Source organism: Ascaphus truei, chromosome 13 (assembly GCF_040206685.1).
Source record: "Ascaphus truei isolate aAscTru1 chromosome 13, aAscTru1.hap1, whole genome shotgun sequence".
Classification (NCBI taxonomy): Eukaryota; Metazoa; Chordata; class Amphibia; order Anura; family Ascaphidae; genus Ascaphus; species Ascaphus truei.
Window position 1 is genome coordinate 48,862,902 of NC_134495.1, and position 18,068 is coordinate 48,880,969.

Consider the following 18,068-nt stretch of genomic DNA (forward strand, 5'->3'; position numbering starts at 1 on the left):
CTTTTCCCCCGCCCCCCCCTTCCTTCTCCCCCTCCCCCACCTCCCTTTCCCCCCTTCCTCTGCCCTGGCACTGCCTGTGATGAGTTGCCATGCTAATACCGACGCCACAGCTGGGAGCCTGCGGGCTCTGTGCTGGGGGCGGTTGAGTGTAACATAACCAACTGAGGCACGCCAAGAGGGGCTCCTCCTTCCCCGTCACCCCCACATCCCCCGTCACCCCCACATCCCCCGTCACCCCCACATCCCCCGTCACCCCCACATCCCCCGTCACCCCCACATCCCCCGTCACCCCCACATCCCCCGTCACCCCCACATCCCCCGTCACCCCCACATCCCCCGTCACCCCCACATCCCCCGTCACCCCCACATCCCCCGTCACCCCCACATCCCCCTCCACTCCTCATTCTCTCTCAATTAGGAATCGCAAAATAACTCTTTACCAGGCAGGGTTAGCATTGATTTTTGTAAATTATCTCTGCAATTGTAATTCTTCCGCAGAAAAGCGAAGATGAGTTATCCACGGTGGACGCCATCGTTGTATCGGTGGGGGTGGACGAGGAGATTGTGTATGCCAAGTCTACCGCCCTGCAGGTGAGGGATTGTGGGGCATCAAATCTGTTTAACCGCCGGTTGGTTTGGTTGTCAGTTTCTTCCAGTCTTATATTGTAACATTGTATACACACGCTGGCTAAGGCCGCGCCTATAGTGCCGGCGACGCAACGCGTGACGTCACCCGTCGCCCCGAAAGCGAAAGTTGTATTTTGCTTTGTGGCGTCGTCGCGGGCGACCAGGCTCCTGATTGGTTCAGGGGCTGTCATGAGGTGACAGCCCCTGAAAAATCAAATAATTACGGCTACCACAAATTGCGTCACCGTCACGCTTACTATAAGTGCACGCGGCGGGGGCGACAATGCATTTTGTTTTCGGGCGACGTCGCCGGCGCTGTAAGCCAGCACTATATTAGACAGGAAGTAGTCGCTTTTAAAGCCACTACTTACCTGCACAAAGCAAGGAACAGTACTGTATACAGAGAAGGAGATAGACATGACAGCGTGTTAACGCAAGAGCAAGCCTGTGCTTAAGCATTGGCAATCTCATGGTTTAATACAGGGGTGGCCAACTCCAGGCCTCATGGGCCACCAACAGGCCAGGTTTTAAGGATCTCCCTGCTTCAGCACAGGTGGATATCAATTTATTCCTCGGGTATAAATAGTGCATTAGAGGGTGAGTAACTGCCACTGTACAGAGCGGTGTGGGTTAGTTTACCGTGGCGTTGCCGGGAGTTTGAGATGGTGGTCCTATAAGTTTGGGCAGATATGAGTGGTGTAATATGGGCACAGCTTGTTATTTTCATGCCTGTCGCTCCCTCTCTTGCTGTCCCCCAGACCTGGCTGTTTGGCTACGAGCTGACGGACACCATCATGGTGTTCTGTGAGGAGAAGATCATCTTTATGGCCAGCAAGAAGAAGGTAGAATTCCTCAAGCAGATCGCCAACACCAAGGGCAACGAGAATGCCAACGGCGCTCCAGCCATTACCCTGCTGATACGGGAGAAGGTGAGGAGACCCGGCCTTTTGGGGAGAGGAAAGCATATCATTGACGGCAAGCACAACCCCTACCCAAGTAGGGTGACCATGACACGTGTGGACTATAAGACCTTGAATGAACCCCTGGGTGACCTTGAAATTGGAGTGAGTGAGTGACAGACAGAATGGGGACATGTGACCCATCAGGTCGGCCTCTGCCATCTTGATGTGACATAGTTAGACTGGCAGGATCCTGTGCTGTGAAACGTGACAAGCATGACATTGCCACACCGAAGGCTTTGAGTTGGCAGCTGTTTATTGCGCCCATCCCTTTTCCAGCAAAACGAGGCCAACAAGGCCAGCTTTGACAAGATGATCGAAGCCATCCAAGGCAGCAAGAAGGGCAAACGCATTGGGGTCTTCAGCAAGGACAAGTTTCCAGGGGACTTCATGAAAACCTGGAACGACAGCCTGAACAAAGAGGGATTCGAGAAGGTGAGAGCTGATTTCTGTGCATCCATCCCAACGTGCGTGTGTGTACACATCTAAATTGGGTAGCCAACTCCAGTCCTTGAGCTACCAACGGGTCAGGTTTTCAGGATATCCCTGCTTCAGCGCAGGTGGAATGACAGCCACCTGTGCTGAAGCAGGGATATACTGAAAAAGCTAAGCGGTCAGGTTGAGGACTGTAGTTGGCTGCCCCTATACTAAATATATCACTGCTGTGGTGCTGGGTGGGCCTGTCAGCCCTTCTCGCACCTGAAAGGCCCCGATTCCTCTCGCCTGCTGTTTATTTTCCAAGTACAAAGGAGAATAATATGTGAGGAAACGTGCGCGCGGGTCCCCCGAGGAAACGCGTGCGCGGGTCCCCCGAGGAAACGCGCCCGCGGGTCCCCCGAGGAAACGCGCCCGCGGGTCCCCCGAGGAAACGCGCCCGCGGGTCCCCCGAGGAAACGCGCCCGCGGGTCCCCCGAGGAAACGCGCCCGCGGGTCCCCCGAGGAAACGCGCCCGCGGGTCCCGCGAGGATCAGGATAAGTGACGATTGTAACCGTTTCTCTGCTGAATCTCGGCAGAGGGTCTGAGCACAAGCTGATGGCGCGTAGTGTCCCCGACCTGCAGATTAACACTGGAAGCATGTATCTCACATGTGCCATCTCCCAGCCATGTCATCGCAGGGTTTGTGCTCCCCCCCGCAGGTGGATATCAGCGCTGCCGTGGCTTACACCATTGCCGTGAAGGAGGACGGGGAGCTAAACCTGATGAAGAAAGCAGCCCTCATCACGTCCGACGTCTTCACCAAGTTCTTCAAGGAGCGGGTGATGGAGATCGTGGACGCAGACGAGGTGAGGGAGAGACAAAGCTGTCCCGACCTAAGACTCCCGGACCTGGTTTAAACAGCCGGGCGAGGGATTGTGGGGGCGGGAGCCACTCGGTGTCCTCGCTGCGCACGGAGAGTGACATACTGGCAGTGAGAGTAATGCTGGGGTCTGGCTCAGCGTGTGTCCTCCATGGGTATACCACCCGTATATACGTTCACAGCGTGAAAGGACCAGTGAATAAAATATCACACATCCCATAGTGATAGGATCAGTGCTCTGCCCCAGAATTATTCTGCCGCCGTATACGTGCTGCGTAGAAGGTGGCACGGGTCGGCGTACTGTGGGATTGGGGCTATGCTTAGTACTGTTGCACAGCGAGCGCGCCCCACCCTTCACGCTGCGCCTCTCGTTGTAGAAAGTGCGGCACAGCAAGTTGGCCGAGTCGGTGGAGAAAGCCATAGAGGACAAGAAATACCTGGGAGGGACGGACCCCTCCACCATCGAAATGTGCTACCCCCCTATCATCCAGAGCGGGGGCACCTACCACCTGAAGTTCAGCGTGGTCAGGTGAGTGTCCGCCTGGAACTCTTACACCGGCAAGAAGTACATCTAACTTAAATGTATCTGTCTCTCGCTCATAAATGTATATCTATATCTCAACCCGCCTCACCCCACTAATAGAATTGTTTCCTAGGTGCACCATGTAAAAATAGGTCATACAAAATGAGAATAAACAAAACAACCACAAGTCTTAAAAAGCTGAATGCAAAAAAGAGGCGTTTCGGTTCTACAAATACCTGGGAAAGGTTCCTAATAAAACTGAAATGTGTGATTCTTTTTATTTTGCATGAAACTTTTCTCTGCACTTTAGAAGACCTGTGGCTGCCTTGTTTATTATTTGTGTGTAATTTAAACGCACTTTTCAAACATCTTCCTATCCCCCCCTTTTTATTCCCCCTACCTTCTTCTGGGGGGATAGGAAGATCCCGTACTGGGATCTCTGAACCTGTCTGTGGGGAGATGTAAAGAAACACTCCTGCGATGAGGTTTTTTTCCCCTTTTGTAGGATTGAAGCGGGGGGGTCCGGAGCTGAACCGTGTTAGTTTCGGCTCGGGAGGCACTCCCTACTCCCAGAGATACTTATCTCCGTGGAGGGTACCGGTAGCAGCTCGGGCTGGGCTAGTTGGGGCTATCATAATGGTGGTTTAAATGTCCCGCGGGCCAATAGGAAGTCGTGATGTCACCCCCTGCGGCTTCCTATTGTCCAGCGTGACTGGGATATTTACCTGCGAAGCCGTTCCCGGCACCCACCACAGAGGTGAGTATCTTGTGAAGGCAGGGGGCCCCTGGAGCTGAAATGAATGCGGTTCAACTCCGGGGACCCCCTGTACACACACAGTGGGGAGGGGGAATTGTTTTTATTTTTTAAATTGAACATATGCTCCTTGAATGTGTTTCTATGTTAAGCGTTGTGGATGCCACACACTGCCGGGCAGGATTGCTGCGGGGGGGGGGGGGGGGGGGTGGAGAGTCGTGCGAGGAGACTCTGCTCACGGTTTGTATTTCCGCTTCCAGTGATAAGAATCACATGCACTTCGGGGCCATCACGTGCGCCATGGGCATCCGCTACAAGTCGTACTGCTCCAACCTGGTGCGCACGCTCATCGTGGATCCCACGCCGGAAATGCAGGAGAACTACAACTTCCTGCTGCAGCTGCAGGACGAGCTGTGCAAGGAGCTGACGCACGGTACGGAGGGGAGGCTGCCGGCCACAGGCTAGTCCTGTGCCAGGAGGGTCAAATGGCACCGTCTGGGCGGGTCTTACAGAGGATGTGTACGGTGTGAGACAGAAGGGACCTGAGTAGGTTAGACATCCCCGCCCACTGGGCCGCGGCCCGTTCCCACTGGGCCGCGGCCCGGCAGCGACCCTGCCCCCACTGGGCCGCGACCATATAGCTGTCACATAGCAAATGCGTCCTCCAACTGAACGTGGGGCACAGTGTTGATAGAAATGTGATAGAGTCTGTGACGATGGCTACCTGTCACCCAGCGAAGCTGTGACAATGGGAACCTGTCACCTAGCGAGTCTGTGACGATGGGAACCTGTCACTCAGCGAGTCTGTGACGATGGGAACCTGTCACTCAGCGAGTCTGTGACAATGGGAACCTGTCACCTAGCGAGTCTGTGACGATGGGAACCTGTCACCTAGCGAGTCTGACGATGGGTACCGGTTACCCAGCGAGTCTGTGACGATGGGAACCTGTCACTCAGCGAAGCTGTGACAATGGGAACCTGTCACCTAGCGAGTCTGTGACGATGGGAACCTGTCACTCAGCGAGTCTGTGACGATGGGAACCTGTCACTCAGCGAGTCTGTGACAATGGGAACCTGTCACCCAGCGAGTCTGTGACGATGGGAACCTGTCACCTAGCGAGTCTGACGATGGGTACCGGTTACCCAGCGAGTCTGTGACGATGGGAACCTGTCACTCAGCGAGTCTGTGACAATGGGAACCTGTCACCTTGCGAGTCTGACGATGGGTACCTGTCACCCAGCGAGTCCGTGACAATGGGAACCTGTCACCTTGCGAGTCTGACGATGGGAACCTGTCACCCAGCGAGTCTGTGACGATGGGAACCTGTCACTCAGCGAGTCTGTGACGATGGGAACCTGTCACTCAGCGAGTCTGTGACGATGGGTACCTGTCACTCAGCGAGTCTGTGACGATGGGAACCTGTCACTCAGCGAGTCTGTGACGATGGGAACCTGTCACTCAGCGAGTCTGTGACGATGGGAACCTGTCACTCAGCAAGTCTGTGACGATGGGTACCTGTCACTCAGCGAGTCTGTGACGATGGGAACCTGTCACTCAGCGAGTCTGTGACGATGGGAACCTGTCACTCAGCGAGTCTGTGACGATGGGAACCTGTCACTCAGCGAGTCTGTGACGATGGGTACCTGTCACTCAGCGAGTCTGTGACGATGGGAACCTGTCACTCAGCGAGTCTGTGACGATGGGAACCTGTCACTCAGCGAGTCTGTGACGATGGGAACCTGTCACTCAGCGAGTCTGTGACGATGGGTACCTGTCACTCAGCGAGTCTGACGATGGGAACCTGTCACTCAGCGAGTCTATGACGATGGGTACCTGTCACCCAGCAAGTCTGTGACGATGGGTACCTGTCACCCAGCGAGTCTGTGACGATGGGTACCTGTCACTCAGCGAGTCTGTGACGATGGGAACCTGTCACTCAGCGAGTCTGTGACAATGGGAACCTGTCACCTTGCGAGTCTGACGATGGGTACCTGTCACCCAGCGAGTCCGTGACAATGGGAACCTGTCACCTTGCGAGTCTGACGATGGGAACCTGTCACCCAGCGAGTCTGTGACGATGGGTACCTGTCACTCAGCGAGTCTGTGACGATGGGAACCTGTCACTCAGCGAGTCTGTGACGATGGGAACCTGTCACTCAGCGAGTCTGTGACGATGGGTACCTGTCACTCAGCGAGTCTGTGACGATGGGAACCTGTCACTCAGCGAGTCTGTGACGATGGGAACCTGTCACTCAGCGAGTCTGTGACGATGGGTACCTGTCACTCAGCGAGTCTGACGATGGGAACCTGTCACTCAGCGAGTCTATGACGATGGGTACCTGTCACCCAGCAAGTCTGTGACGATGGGTACCTGTCACCCAGCGAGTCTGTGACGATGGGTACCTGTCACCCAGCGAGTCTGTGACGATGGATACCTGTCACTCAGCGAGTCTGTGACGATGGGTACCTGTCACTCAGCGAGTCTGTGACGATGGGTACCTGTCATCCAGCGAGTCTGTGACGATGGCTACCTGTCATCCAGCGAGTCTGTGACGATGGCTACCTGTCATCCAGCGAGTCTGTGACGATGGCTACCTGTCACCCAGCGAGTCTGTGACGGTGGCTACCTGTCATCCAGCGAGTCTGTGACGATGGCTACCTGTCACCCAGCGAGTCTGTGACGGTGGCTACCTGTCACCCAGCGAGTCTGTGACGGTGGCTACCTGTCACCCAGCGAGTCTGTGACGGTGGCTACCTGTCACCCAGCGAGTCTGTGACGGTGGCTACCTGTCACCCAGCGAGTCTGTGACGGTGGCTACCTGTCACCCAGCGAGTCTGTGACGGTGGCTACCTGTCACCCAGCGAGTCTGTGACGGTGGCTACCTGTCACCCAGCGAGGCTGTGACGATGGCTACCTGTCACCCAGCGAGTCTGTGACGGTGGCTACCTGTCACCCTGCGAGTCTGTCCCTCCTGCGCCAGTTGACACGTGCAATCCCCTCTTGCACTTACAGGTGCAAAAATTTGCGAGATATACACTTCGATCATGGATCAGGTGAAGAAGCAGAAACCGGAGCTGATGAGCAAGATCACGAAGAACCTGGGGTGAGTGATACCCCTCTGTGTAGATTTGTCTTCAGTGGTTAGTCTCTGTAACCTCTCCCGATGCCTCGGAGAGATGGTGACCTCTGGCCTGAGACTTCACGCCCCTCCCTCTCTGCTCTTCAGATTCGCTATGGGGATTGAGTTCCGGGAAGGATCGCTAGTCATCAACAGCAAGAACCAGTACAAACTCAAGAAAGGTGAGAGCTAAATTATTCATAAACTCTTCCCATGCCAAACTCATATTATGATAAGAAATTAGAAACAAGTTCCAAATAACGGTGCTCAGTGTCCACAGAAACATGTAATCCAAACGAGTCTTGAATCATAAATATGATTGTACAGTATATACGATAAGCTCTGATTTATGCCCAGTGAGACTGATACACTGGGTCTATCTGCATCTCATGTGTGGCGTTAGTAGCAATAACTGCCCATATAGTGGAGATGCAAAGCATAATGTAGCAGAAGTACTCCACTGGACAAACCTCGAGAGGAACACCAGTATTGGTCCATTCCTGTACAGTCAGTAAGTATAGGAGAAACGGTACTCGCACATGGCAGCGTATCTCGCTGCGTGCATCACGCCAATGTGCTATCAGAACGAACATCAGCAGAAAGGGGCGGAGCACTGCTGTAAAAAATGCAGGGGCTAACACAGGCAATGAGCTGCCCACAACGGGGGGCGCGTCACGCTGATGGGCTCCCCCAATGAGATTTGCGTCCCCAGTGTCGCTCCGTTTTGCGGTGCTCCGGTGGAGTGGGCGGGGGATCGTCTATATCAGTGTGAGTATGGTCTAGACGCAGACATACTCTTTGACAAAGGGCGCTTGCCCGAAACGCGTCAGTTGCCATCATGTTCCTTATATGCCACTTCATTAAAATCTAACTTTTTAACCCTTCATTGCCTGTGTTAGCCCCTGCATTTTTTACAGCAGTGCGCCGTCCCTTTCTTTGGATGTTCGTTCCAAATTCATGTTATGTCCCTTACGCTCACTTTCAGGATCGCACCTATCTATGTACAGTAAATCTATTGCTACCTATATATATCCCTACCTCGCTCTCGCTCTTGCTCCCTCCCTCTCTTTCTCTCTCGCGCACTCTCTTGCTCGCTCGCTCTCTTTCTTTTTTCTCGCGCTCTCTCTCAAAATTCTTTCTATAAACAATCTCTCTAAATATGTATATCAATTATCGGTTTCTCAGATCAGTGGGGCTCACATTTCATGTGATAAATCACTGGATTTAGTAGGAATGGATCAGGGGTGTCTGTCTGTAGTCTCTCCACTGGCTCGGGCGTAGGCTGTGAGTAGTTGTCTCTCCGCTTGCTCGGGCGTAGGCTGTGAGTAGTTGTCTCTCCGCTGGCTCGGGCGTAGGCTGTGAGTAGTTGTCTCTCCGCTGGCTCGGGCGTAGGCTGTGAGTAGCTGGCTCGGGCGTAGGCTGTGAGTAGCTGCCTCTTCGCTGGCTCGGGCGTAGGCTGTGAGTAGTTGCCTCTTCGCTGGCTCGGGCGTAGGCTGTGAGTAGCTGCCTCTTCGCTGGCTCGGGCGTAGGCTGTGAGTAGCTGCCTCTTCGCTGGCTCGGGCGTAGGCTGTGAGTAGCTGCCTCTCCGCTGGCTCGGGCGTAGGCTGTGAGTAATTGGCTCTCTGCTGGCTCGGGCGTAGGCTGTGAGTAGTTGTCTCTTCGCTGGCTCGGGCGTAGGCTGTGAGTAGCTGCCTCTTCGCTGGCTCGGGCGTAGGCTGTGAGTAATTGGCTCTCCGCTGGCTCGGGCGTAGGCTGTGAGTAGTTGTCTCTTCGCTGGCTCGGGCGTAGGCTGTGAGTAGTTGCCTCTTCGCTGGCTCGGGTGTAGGCTGTGAGTAGTTGTCTCATCGCTGGCTCGGGCGTAGGCTGTGAGTAGTTGTTTCTTCGCTGGCTCGGGCGTAGGCTGTGAGTAGTTGTCTCTTCGCTGGCTCGGGCGTAGGCTGTGAGTAGTTGCCTCTTCGCTGGCTCGGGTGTAGGCTGTGAGTAGTTGCCTCTTCGCTGGCTTGGGCGTAGGCTGTGAGTAGTTGGCTCTTCGCTGGCTCGGGCGTAGGCTGTGAGTAGCTGCCTCTCCGCTGGCTCAGGCGTAGGCTGTGAGTAGCTGCCTCTCCGCTGGCTCGGGCGTAGGCTGTGAGTAGTTGTCTCTTCGCTGGCTCGGGCGTAGGCTGTGAGTAGCTGCCTCTCCGCTGGCTCGGGCGTAGGCTGTGAGTAGCTGCCTCTTCGCTGGCTCGGGCGTAGGCTGTGAGTAGCTGCCTCTTCGCTGGCTCGGGCGTAGGCTGTGAGTAGCTGCCTCTCCGCTGGCTCGGGCGTAGGCTGTGAGTAATTGGCTCTCCGCTGGCTCGGGCGTAGGCTGTGAGTAGCTGCCTCTCCGCTGGCTCGGGCGAAGGCTGTGAGTAGTTGCCTCTTCGCTGGCTCGGGCGTAGGCTGTGAGTAGCTGCCTCTCCGCTGGCTCGGGCGAAGGCTGTGAGTAGTTGCCTCTTCGCTGGCTCGGGCGTAGGCTGTGAGTAGCTGCCTCTCCGCTGGCTCGGGCGTAGGCTGTGAGTAGCTGCCTCTCCGCTGGCTCGGGCGAAGGCTGTGAGTAGTTGCCTTTTCGCTGGCTCGGGCGTAGGCTGTGAGTAGCTGCCTCTCCGCTGGCTCGGGCGTAGGCTGTGAGTAGCTGCCTCTCCGGTGGCTCGGGCGTAGGCTGTGAGTAGTTGCCTCTTCGCTGGCTCGGGCGTAGGCTGTGAGTAGCTGCCTCTCCGCTGGCTCGGGCGTAGGCTGTGAGTAGCTGCCTCTCCGCTGGCTCGGGCGTAGGCTGTGAGTAGCTGCCTCTCCGCTGGCTCGGGCGTAGGCTGTGAGTAGTTGTCTCTCCGCTGGCTCGGGCGTAGGCTGTGAGTAGTTGTCTCTCCGCTGGCTCGGGCGTAGGCTGTGAGTAGCTGGCTCGGGCGTAGGCTGTGCGTAGCTGCCTCTCCGCTGGCTCGGGCGTAGGCTGTGAGTAGTTGCCTCTTCGCTGGCTCGGGCGTAGGCTGTGAGTAGCTGGCTCGGGCGTAGGCTGTGAGTAGCTGGCTCGGGCGTAGGCTGTGAGTAGTTGCCTCTTCGCTGGCTCGGGCGTAGGCTGTGAGTAGCTGCCTCTTCGCTGGCTCGGGCGTAGGCTGTGAGTAGCTGCCTCTTCGCTGGCTCGGGCGTAGGCTGTGAGTAGCTGCCTCTCCGCTGGCTCGGGCGTAGGCTATGAGTAATTGGCTCTCCGCTGGCTCGGGCGTAGGCTGTGAGTAGTTGTCTCTTCGCTGGCTCGGGCGTAGGCTGTGAGTAGCTGCCTCTTCGCTGGCTCGGGCGTAGGCTGTGAGTAATTGGCTCTCCGCTGGCTCGGGCGTAGGCTGTGAGTAGTTGTCTCTTCGCTGGCTCGGGCGTAGGCTGTGAGTAGTTGTCTCATCGCTGGCTCGGGCGTAGGCTGTGAGTAGTTGTATCTTCGCTGGCTCGGGCGTAGGCTGTGAGTAGTTGTCTCTTCGCTGGCTCGGGCGTAGGCTGTGAGTAGTTGCCTCTTCGCTGGCTCGGGTGTAGGCTGTGAGTAGTTGCCTCTTCGCTGGCTCGGGCGTAGGCTGTGAGTAGTTGGCTCTTCGCTGGCTCGGGCGTAGGCTGTGAGTAGCTGCCTCTCCGCTGGCTCGGGCGTAGGCTGTGAGTAGCTGCCTCTCCGCTGGCTCGGGCGTAGGCTGTGAGTAGTTGTCTCTTCGCTGGCTCGGGCGTAGGCTGTGAGTAGTTGTCTCTTCGCTGGCTCGGGCGTAGGCTGTGAGTAGCTGCCTCTCCGCTGGCTCGGGCGTAGGCTGTGAGTAGTTGCCTCTTTGGTGGCTCGGGCGTAGGCTGTGAGTAGCTGCCTCTCCGCTGGCTCGGGCGTAGGCTGTGAGTAGCTGCCTCTCCGCTGGCTCGGGCGTAGGCTGTGAGTAGCTTCCTCTCCGCTGGCTCGGGCGTAGGCTGTGAGTAGTTGCCTCTTCGCTGGCTCGGGCGTAGGCTGTGAGTAGCTGCCTCTCCGCTGGCTCGGGCGTAGGCTATGAGTAATTGGCTCTCCGCTGGCTCGGGCGTAGGCTGTGAGTAGTTGTCTCTTCGCTGGCTCGGGCGTAGGCTGTGAGTAGCTGCCTCTTCGCTGGCTCGGGCGTAGGCTGTGAGTAATTGGCTCTCCGCTGGCTCGGGCGTAGGCTGTGAGTAGTTGTCTCTTCGCTGGCTCGGGCGTAGGCTGTGAGTAGTTGTCTCATCGCTGGCTCGGGCGTAGGCTGTGAGTAGTTGTATCTTCGCTGGCTCGGGCGTAGGCTGTGAGTAGTTGTCTCTTCGCTGGCTCGGGCGTAGGCTGTGAGTAGTTGCCTCTTCGCTGGCTCGGGTGTAGGCTGTGAGTAGTTGCCTCTTCGCTGGCTCGGGCGTAGGCTGTGAGTAGTTGGCTCTTCGCTGGCTCGGGCGTAGGCTGTGAGTAGCTGCCTCTCCGCTGGCTCGGGCGTAGGCTGTGAGTAGCTGCCTCTCCGCTGGCTCGGGCGTAGGCTGTGAGTAGTTGTCTCTTCGCTGGCTCGGGCGTAGGCTGTGAGTAGTTGTCTTTTCGCTGGCTCGGGCGTAGGCTGTGAGTAGCTGCCTCTCCGCTGGCTCGGGCGTAGGCTGTGAGTAGCTGCCTCTCCGCTGGCTCGGGCGTAGGCTGTGAGTAGCTGCCTCTCCGCTGGCTCGGGCGAAGGCTGTGAGTAGTTGCCTCTTCGCTGGCTCGGGCGTAGGCTGTGAGTAGCTGCCTCTCCGCTGGCTCGGGCGTAGGCTGTGAGTAGCTGCCTCTCCGCTGGCTCGGGCGTAGGCTGTGAGTAGTTGCCTCTTCGCTGGCTCGGGCGTAGGCTGTGAGTAGCTGCCTCTCCGCTGGCTCGGGCGTAGGCTGTGAGTAGCTGCCTCTCCGCTGGCTCGGGCGTAGGCTGTGAGTAGCTTCCTCTCCGCTGGCTCGGGCGTAGGCTGTGAGTAGTTGCCTCTTCGCTGGCTCGGGCGTAGGCTGTGAGTAGCTGCCTCTCCGCTGGCTCGGGCGTAGGCTGTGAGTAGCTGCCTCTCCGCTGGCTCGGGCGTAGGCTGTGAGTAGCTGCCTCTCCGCTGGCTCGGGCGTAGGCTGTGAGTAGCTGGATCGGGCGTAGGCTGTGAGTAGTTGTCTTTTCGCTGGCTCGGGTGTAGGCTGTGAGTAGTTGTCTTTTCTCGGGCGTAGGCTGTGAGTAGCTGCCTCTCCGCTGGCTCGGGCGTAGGCTGTGAGTAGCTGCCTCTTTGCTGGCTCGGGCGTAGGCTGTGAGTAGCTGCCTCTTCGCTGGCTCGGGCGTAGGCTGTGAGTAGCTGCCTCTTCGCTGGCTCGGGCGTAGGCTGTGAGTAGTTGCCTCTTCGCTGGCTCGGGCGTAGGCTGTGAGTAGTTGCCTCTTCGCTGGCTCGGGCGTAGGCTGTGAGTAGTTGCCTCTTCGCTGGCTCGGGCGTAGGCTGTGAGTAGCTGCCTCTTCGCTGGCTCGTGCGTATTCTGTGAGTAGTTGTCTCTTCGCTGGCTCGGGCGTAGGCTGTGAGTAGTTGTCTCTCCGCTGGCTCGGGCGTAGGCTGTGAGTAGCTGGCTCGGGCGTAGGCTGTGAGTAGCTGCCTCTTCGCTGGCTCGGGCGTAGGCTGTGAGTAGTTGCCTCTTCGCTGGCTCGGGCATAGGCTGTGAGTAGCTGCCTCTCCGCTGGCTCGGGCGTAGGCTGTGAGTAGCTGCCTCTCCGCTGGCTCGGGCGTAGGCTGTGAGTAGCTGCCTCTCCGCTGGCTCGGGCGTAGGCTGTGAGTAGCTGCCTCTCCGCTGGCTCGGGCGAAGGCTGTGAGTAGTTGCCTCTTCGCTGGCTCGGGCGTAGGCTGTGAGTAGCTGCCTCTCCGCTGGCTCGGGCGTAGGCTGTGAGTAGCTGCCTCTCCGCTGGCTCGGGCGTAGGCTGTGAGTAGTTGCCTCTTTGGTGGCTCGGGCGTAGGCTGTGAGTAGCTGCCTCTCCGCTGGCTCGGGCGTAGGCTGTGAGTAGCTGCCTCTCCGCTGGCTCGGGCGTAGGCTGTGAGTAGCTTCCTCTCCGCTGGCTCGGGCGTAGGCTGTGAGTAGTTGCCTCTTCGCTGGCTCGGGCGTAGGCTGTGAGTAGCTGCCTCTCCGCTGGCTCGGGCGTAGGCTGTGAGTAGCTGCCTCTCCGCTGGCTCGGGCGAAGGCTGTGAGTAGTTGCCTCTTCGCTGGCTCGGGCGTAGGCTGTGAGTAGCTGCCTCTCCGCTGGCTCGGGCGTAGGCTGTGAGTAGCTGCCTCTCCGCTGGCTCGGGCGTAGGCTGTGAGTAGCTGGATCGGGCGTAGGCTGTGAGTAGTTGTCTTTTCGCTGGCTCGGGCGTAGGCTGTGAGTAGTTGTCTTTTCTCGGGCGTAGGCTGTGAGTAGCTGCCTATCCGCTGGCTCGGGCGTAGGCTGTGAGTAGCTGCCTCTTTGCTGGCTCGGGCGTAGGCTGTGAGTAGCTGCCTCTTCGCTGGCTCGGGCGTAGGCTGTGAGTAGCTGCCTCTTCGCTGGCTCGGGCGTAGGCTGTGAGTAGTTGCCTCTTCGCTGGCTCGGGCGTAGGCTGTGAGTAGTTGCCTCTTCGCTGGCTCGGGCGTAGGCTGTGAGTAGTTGCCTCTTCGCTGGCTCGGGCGTAGGCTGTGAGTAGTTGCCTCTTCGCTGGCTCGGGCGTAGGCTGAGTAGTTGTCTCTTCGCTGGCTCGGGCGTAGGCTGTGAGTAGTTGTCTCTTCGCTGGCTCGGGCGTAGCCTGTGAGTAATTGGCTCTGCTGACTCTCCGATGTTTACCTCCAGGCATGGTGTTCAGTGTTCACCTGGGACTGTCTGACCTCACCAACAAGGAGGGGAAGAAGCCCGAGGAGAAGACCTATGCTCTGTTCGTGGGGGATACACTGCTGGTGAACGAGGTAAATGCGGATTTCGGCTCCCAGACCAACCTGGCCTTCCTGAAGAACAGAGCACAGCCACAACATACCTTTGTCATATAAGAACACCTCCTCACAGCCCTAATCTGCCTCTTCCTGTAGGATGAACCCCTGTTATCACCCCAGTTAGTATGAGGGTCTTCTCTCTTCGCCTGGGAAGAGTTCAGCTCCATTCTAACAAATAGGACTAAAATCTCCTCCCTGAGTTTGGGTGAGTGTGAGGATCTGAGCCTTTCCCTTCTCTCCCAGGAGGGGCCGGCGACCGTCCTTACCGGCGTGAAGAAGAAAGTGAAGAACGTGGGCATTTTCCTGAAGGTGGGTGTGACCGGAGATATTGGCAAGTTTGCATTTCCCATTAGATGGCCGGTGGTAAATTTAACCTGGTGGTAACCTAACCCCGGTGTTTTACCCCCCCCTTCTTGGTTCCAAATCCTCCACCGGCCGCCCCACCCGTAATTTGTAACCCCTTGGTTGCCAGATGGGCCTGCCACACATTGCTGTGCCGTGCAATGGCGGCTCCGTCTCGCGAGGAGGCAAAGTGCTGCCGCAGACTGGTCTGTTACAGTATGTTCTGTCTGCCCCCAGAACGAGGATGAGGAAGAGGAGGAGGAGGAGAAGAATGAAGCAGAGGACCTGCTGGGCCGAGGGTCCCGCGCTGCTGCTGCTACCCTGCTGCCTGAACGGACCAGGGTATGTTCTCCTGTGCCCAATCTGTGTCCCTCTCCCTGCTCATGCATGGCATGGACAGAAACATCATTTCATTCAAGGCCTTTATTTCTAGTTCTCGCACTCCCATCATTTCTAGATGTGTTCTCTGGATTCGTTCCTCTCACTCAATCCTTTCCCCCCTCTCCTCACCTTCGCAGAACGAGCTGACGGCCGAGGAGAAGCGTCGCACTCATCAGAAGGAGCTGGCTGCCCAGCTGAACGAGGAGGCCAAGAGGAGGCTCACAGAGCTGAAGGGAGAGCAGCAGACACAAAAGTAAGAGCCTGCTTTGTGTGGGTCATAACTGATGGGCAATGGACCAAGTGTCCCTTCTTTCTGGTGTGACGGTCATCATGCATGGCGGAGAAATAAAATGGAAGCTCTGGGTCTCTCCTGAGCACAGACTTTATTGTCCACAGGTCAGTATCAGTGTGCCACCTTTCAGCGGGAGGGACACCAGCTGCTTCCGAGATCCCCTTTGCCACGTCACACGCTCACCCCTGTTTTGTGACTCCCCTTAGGGCGCGGAAGTCCAACGTGTCGTACAGGAACACGTCTCAATTGCCAAAGGAGCCGGATATCCGTGAAATGAAGATTTATATTGACAAGAAGTACGAGACTGTCATCATGCCAGTGTTTGGCATCGCTACCCCCTTCCACATCGCCACCATCAAGGTGAGTGTGAGAGGACCTGCTCGCATCTGCTACCCGTAACCCGGCCTGCCTCTTTGGCGGTCTATTCTCCTCTCGTCATTCTCCTATGATGTTCACCATCTCTCACTGGCCACGTAATTCCCTTCGTCGTCCTGTTGCCCGATTCTCCCGCTCTCTCGTTCTTCTGTAACACGTTGTCTGTCTTTCTGCAGAATATCAGTATGTCAGTGGAGGGTGACTATACCTACCTCAGAATCAACTTCTACTGCCCGGGCAGTGCCCTGGGGCGAAACGAGGGTAACATCTTTCCCAACCCCGATGCCACCTTCGTTAAAGAAATGTAAGAGAAGACCCCGCCCTGTCGCATGCGATTCCCTGAAGTGGTCCATACCCTGCGGTTCTCTCATCTGTGTCATCTGTGACTCTCCATCCTCAGAACGTACCGAGCCTCTAACATGAAGACTCCCGGAGATCCTAGCGTGCCAGCCGTCAACCTGCAGAATGCTTTCCGCATCATCAAGGAGGTCCAGAAACGGTACAAGACCCGAGAAGCAGAGGAGAAAGAGAAGGAGGTGAGTGAAGACACCGGCAACCCCACGGGCTCTGCCTCTTCGTCGAGATACGGAGCGTTCCTCGGTCAGAGGGTCTTCATCTCTCCTCTTCCTCTGTCCCCTCCCCGTAGGGCATCGTCAAACAAGACTCCCTCGTCATCAACCTCAACCGCAGCAACCCCAAGTTGAAGGATCTGTACATCCGGCCAAACATCGCCCAGAAGAGAATGCAGGGCTCCCTGGAGGCTCACGTCAACGGTGAGGGCGCAGGGTCCTACGGGTCTGAAAGGTGCAGCGGGAGGGCGCAGAGACATCACTGATCCCCTTTTCCTTCCCCACAGGTTTCCGCTTCACGTCTGTCCGAGGTGATAAGGTGGATATTTTATACAACAACATCAAGCACGCTATGTTCCAGCCCTGCGACGGGGAGATGATCATCGTTCTTCATTTCCACCTCAAGGTAACGAGCTGCGGGGTGGACCCTGGCTCCCCTCTACCCAAGCAAGCTAGATAGACATTAGGTGGGCAGACTCAAAGGGCCGGAACTGTCATCTTACCCTAAACTGGGATGGGCGGTCTTGGTGGATCATGTTCCTCCTACATGACAGTCACAGGGAAGAGACTCAAATATACAGAATCGATCTGGCTAATGTTTGCCTCTGTGCATACACTTCCTTCTCCTTGCATACACTTCCTTCTCTGTGCATACACTTCCTTCTCCGTGCACACACTTCCTTCTCCGTGCACACACTTCCTTCTCCGTGCACACACTTCCTTCTCCGTGCACACACTTCCTTCTCCGTGCACACACTTCCTTCTCCGTGCACACACTTCCTTCTCCGTGCACACACTTCCTTCTCCGTGCACACACTTCCTTCTCCGTGCACACACTTCCTTCTCCGTGATTCCTTCTTATAGCTTTCAATGTATTTCTTTATGCAAATGTAATGAATACATTTCTGATGCACAATCAGTTCTATCGAGGCCTGGCGTTTAATGGTTCATGCAATTGATCTTCTTTGTCTGAGAAGGATTTCTAATACCCCTTGCTGAAATGAATGAGCTGCTCACCTCTGATACTGGTCGGTGACTCAGATTTGGGCCCAGTTGCTCTTGCACAGGTCCCTGCACATGGTGAGAGCAGGGTGGTCAGATGACTCGTCTCCCTCCTCCGACAGAACGCCATCATGTTCGGGAAGAAGAGGCACACGGACGTCCAGTTCTACACTGAGGTCGGAGAGATCACCACGGACCTCGGGAAGCACCAGCACATGCACGACCGAGACGACCTGTACGCAGAGCAGGTGAGGGGGCGGAAAGACCATCAAGTTTCGGATCACCTACAAAGTTCTCCTTACCTTCAAGGTTCTCCACTCACCTGCTCCTCACTACATATCAGCTTTGACCTCCCGTTGTGCCCATGCTCATCTCCTGTGTTCTGGACATTACTGTCTCCTCTCCACCCATCTCACTTCTAGTGCTCTCTCACCTTAAACCTTTTTATCTCACTGCCCCTTACCTGTAACACTCCCTCACACTCACACGCCACGCCAACACCTTACCTTAAACCTTATCTCACTGCCCCTTACCTGTAACACTCCCTAACACTCACACGCCACGCCAACACCTTACCTTAAACCTTATCTCACTGCCCCTTACCTGTAAAACTCACTCACACTCTCACGCCACGCCAACACCTTACCTTAAACCTTATCTCACTGCCCCTTACCTGTAACACTCCCTCACACTCACACGCCACGCCAACACGTTACCTTAAACCTTATCTCACTGCCCCTTACCTGTAACACTCCCTCACACGCCAACACCTTACCTTAAACCTTATCTCACTGCCCCTTACCTGTAAAACTCCCTCACACTCACACGCCAACACCTTACCTTAAACCTTATCTCACTGCCCCTTACCTGTAACACTCCCTCACACTCACACGCCAACACCTTA

At 56.6% G+C, this 18,068-nt stretch overlaps 2 protein-coding genes and 1 non-coding gene across 3 annotated transcripts in view; all 3 read left to right on the plus strand.

Annotated features, from left to right (window-relative positions):
* Positions 1–1,410, plus strand: part of LOC142464662 (chromodomain-helicase-DNA-binding protein 8-like) — a 55,560-nt gene extending 54,150 nt beyond the window's left edge. Inside the window, exons 18-19 of the mRNA XM_075568020.1 lie at positions 499–629; positions 1,386–1,410. Coding sequence (XP_075424135.1) covers positions 499–629; positions 1,386–1,410 — 156 coding nt within the window. The remainder of the gene's footprint in view (positions 1–498; positions 630–1,385) is intronic.
* On the plus strand, positions 72–170 carry LOC142465319 (small nucleolar RNA U6-53/MBII-28). Its single transcript, XR_012787848.1, has one exon. It is a non-coding gene; the product is annotated as a small nucleolar RNA U6-53/MBII-28 (small nucleolar RNA).
* Positions 497–18,068, plus strand: part of SUPT16H (SPT16 homolog, facilitates chromatin remodeling subunit) — a 34,464-nt gene continuing 16,892 nt past the window's right edge. Inside the window, exons 1-18 of the mRNA XM_075569136.1 lie at positions 497–591; positions 1,386–1,556; positions 1,866–2,021; positions 2,724–2,870; positions 3,262–3,413; positions 4,422–4,594; positions 7,176–7,266; positions 7,390–7,463; positions 14,067–14,179; positions 14,447–14,512; positions 14,783–14,887; positions 15,064–15,179; positions 15,425–15,578; positions 15,770–15,897; positions 15,994–16,129; positions 16,240–16,366; positions 16,450–16,568; positions 17,287–17,412. Coding sequence (XP_075425251.1) covers positions 1,422–1,556; positions 1,866–2,021; positions 2,724–2,870; positions 3,262–3,413; positions 4,422–4,594; positions 7,176–7,266; positions 7,390–7,463; positions 14,067–14,179; positions 14,447–14,512; positions 14,783–14,887; positions 15,064–15,179; positions 15,425–15,578; positions 15,770–15,897; positions 15,994–16,129; positions 16,240–16,366; positions 16,450–16,568; positions 17,287–17,412 — 2,118 coding nt within the window. The 5' untranslated portion in view covers positions 497–591; positions 1,386–1,421. The remainder of the gene's footprint in view (positions 592–1,385; positions 1,557–1,865; positions 2,022–2,723; positions 2,871–3,261; positions 3,414–4,421; positions 4,595–7,175; positions 7,267–7,389; positions 7,464–14,066; positions 14,180–14,446; positions 14,513–14,782; positions 14,888–15,063; positions 15,180–15,424; positions 15,579–15,769; positions 15,898–15,993; positions 16,130–16,239; positions 16,367–16,449; positions 16,569–17,286; positions 17,413–18,068) is intronic.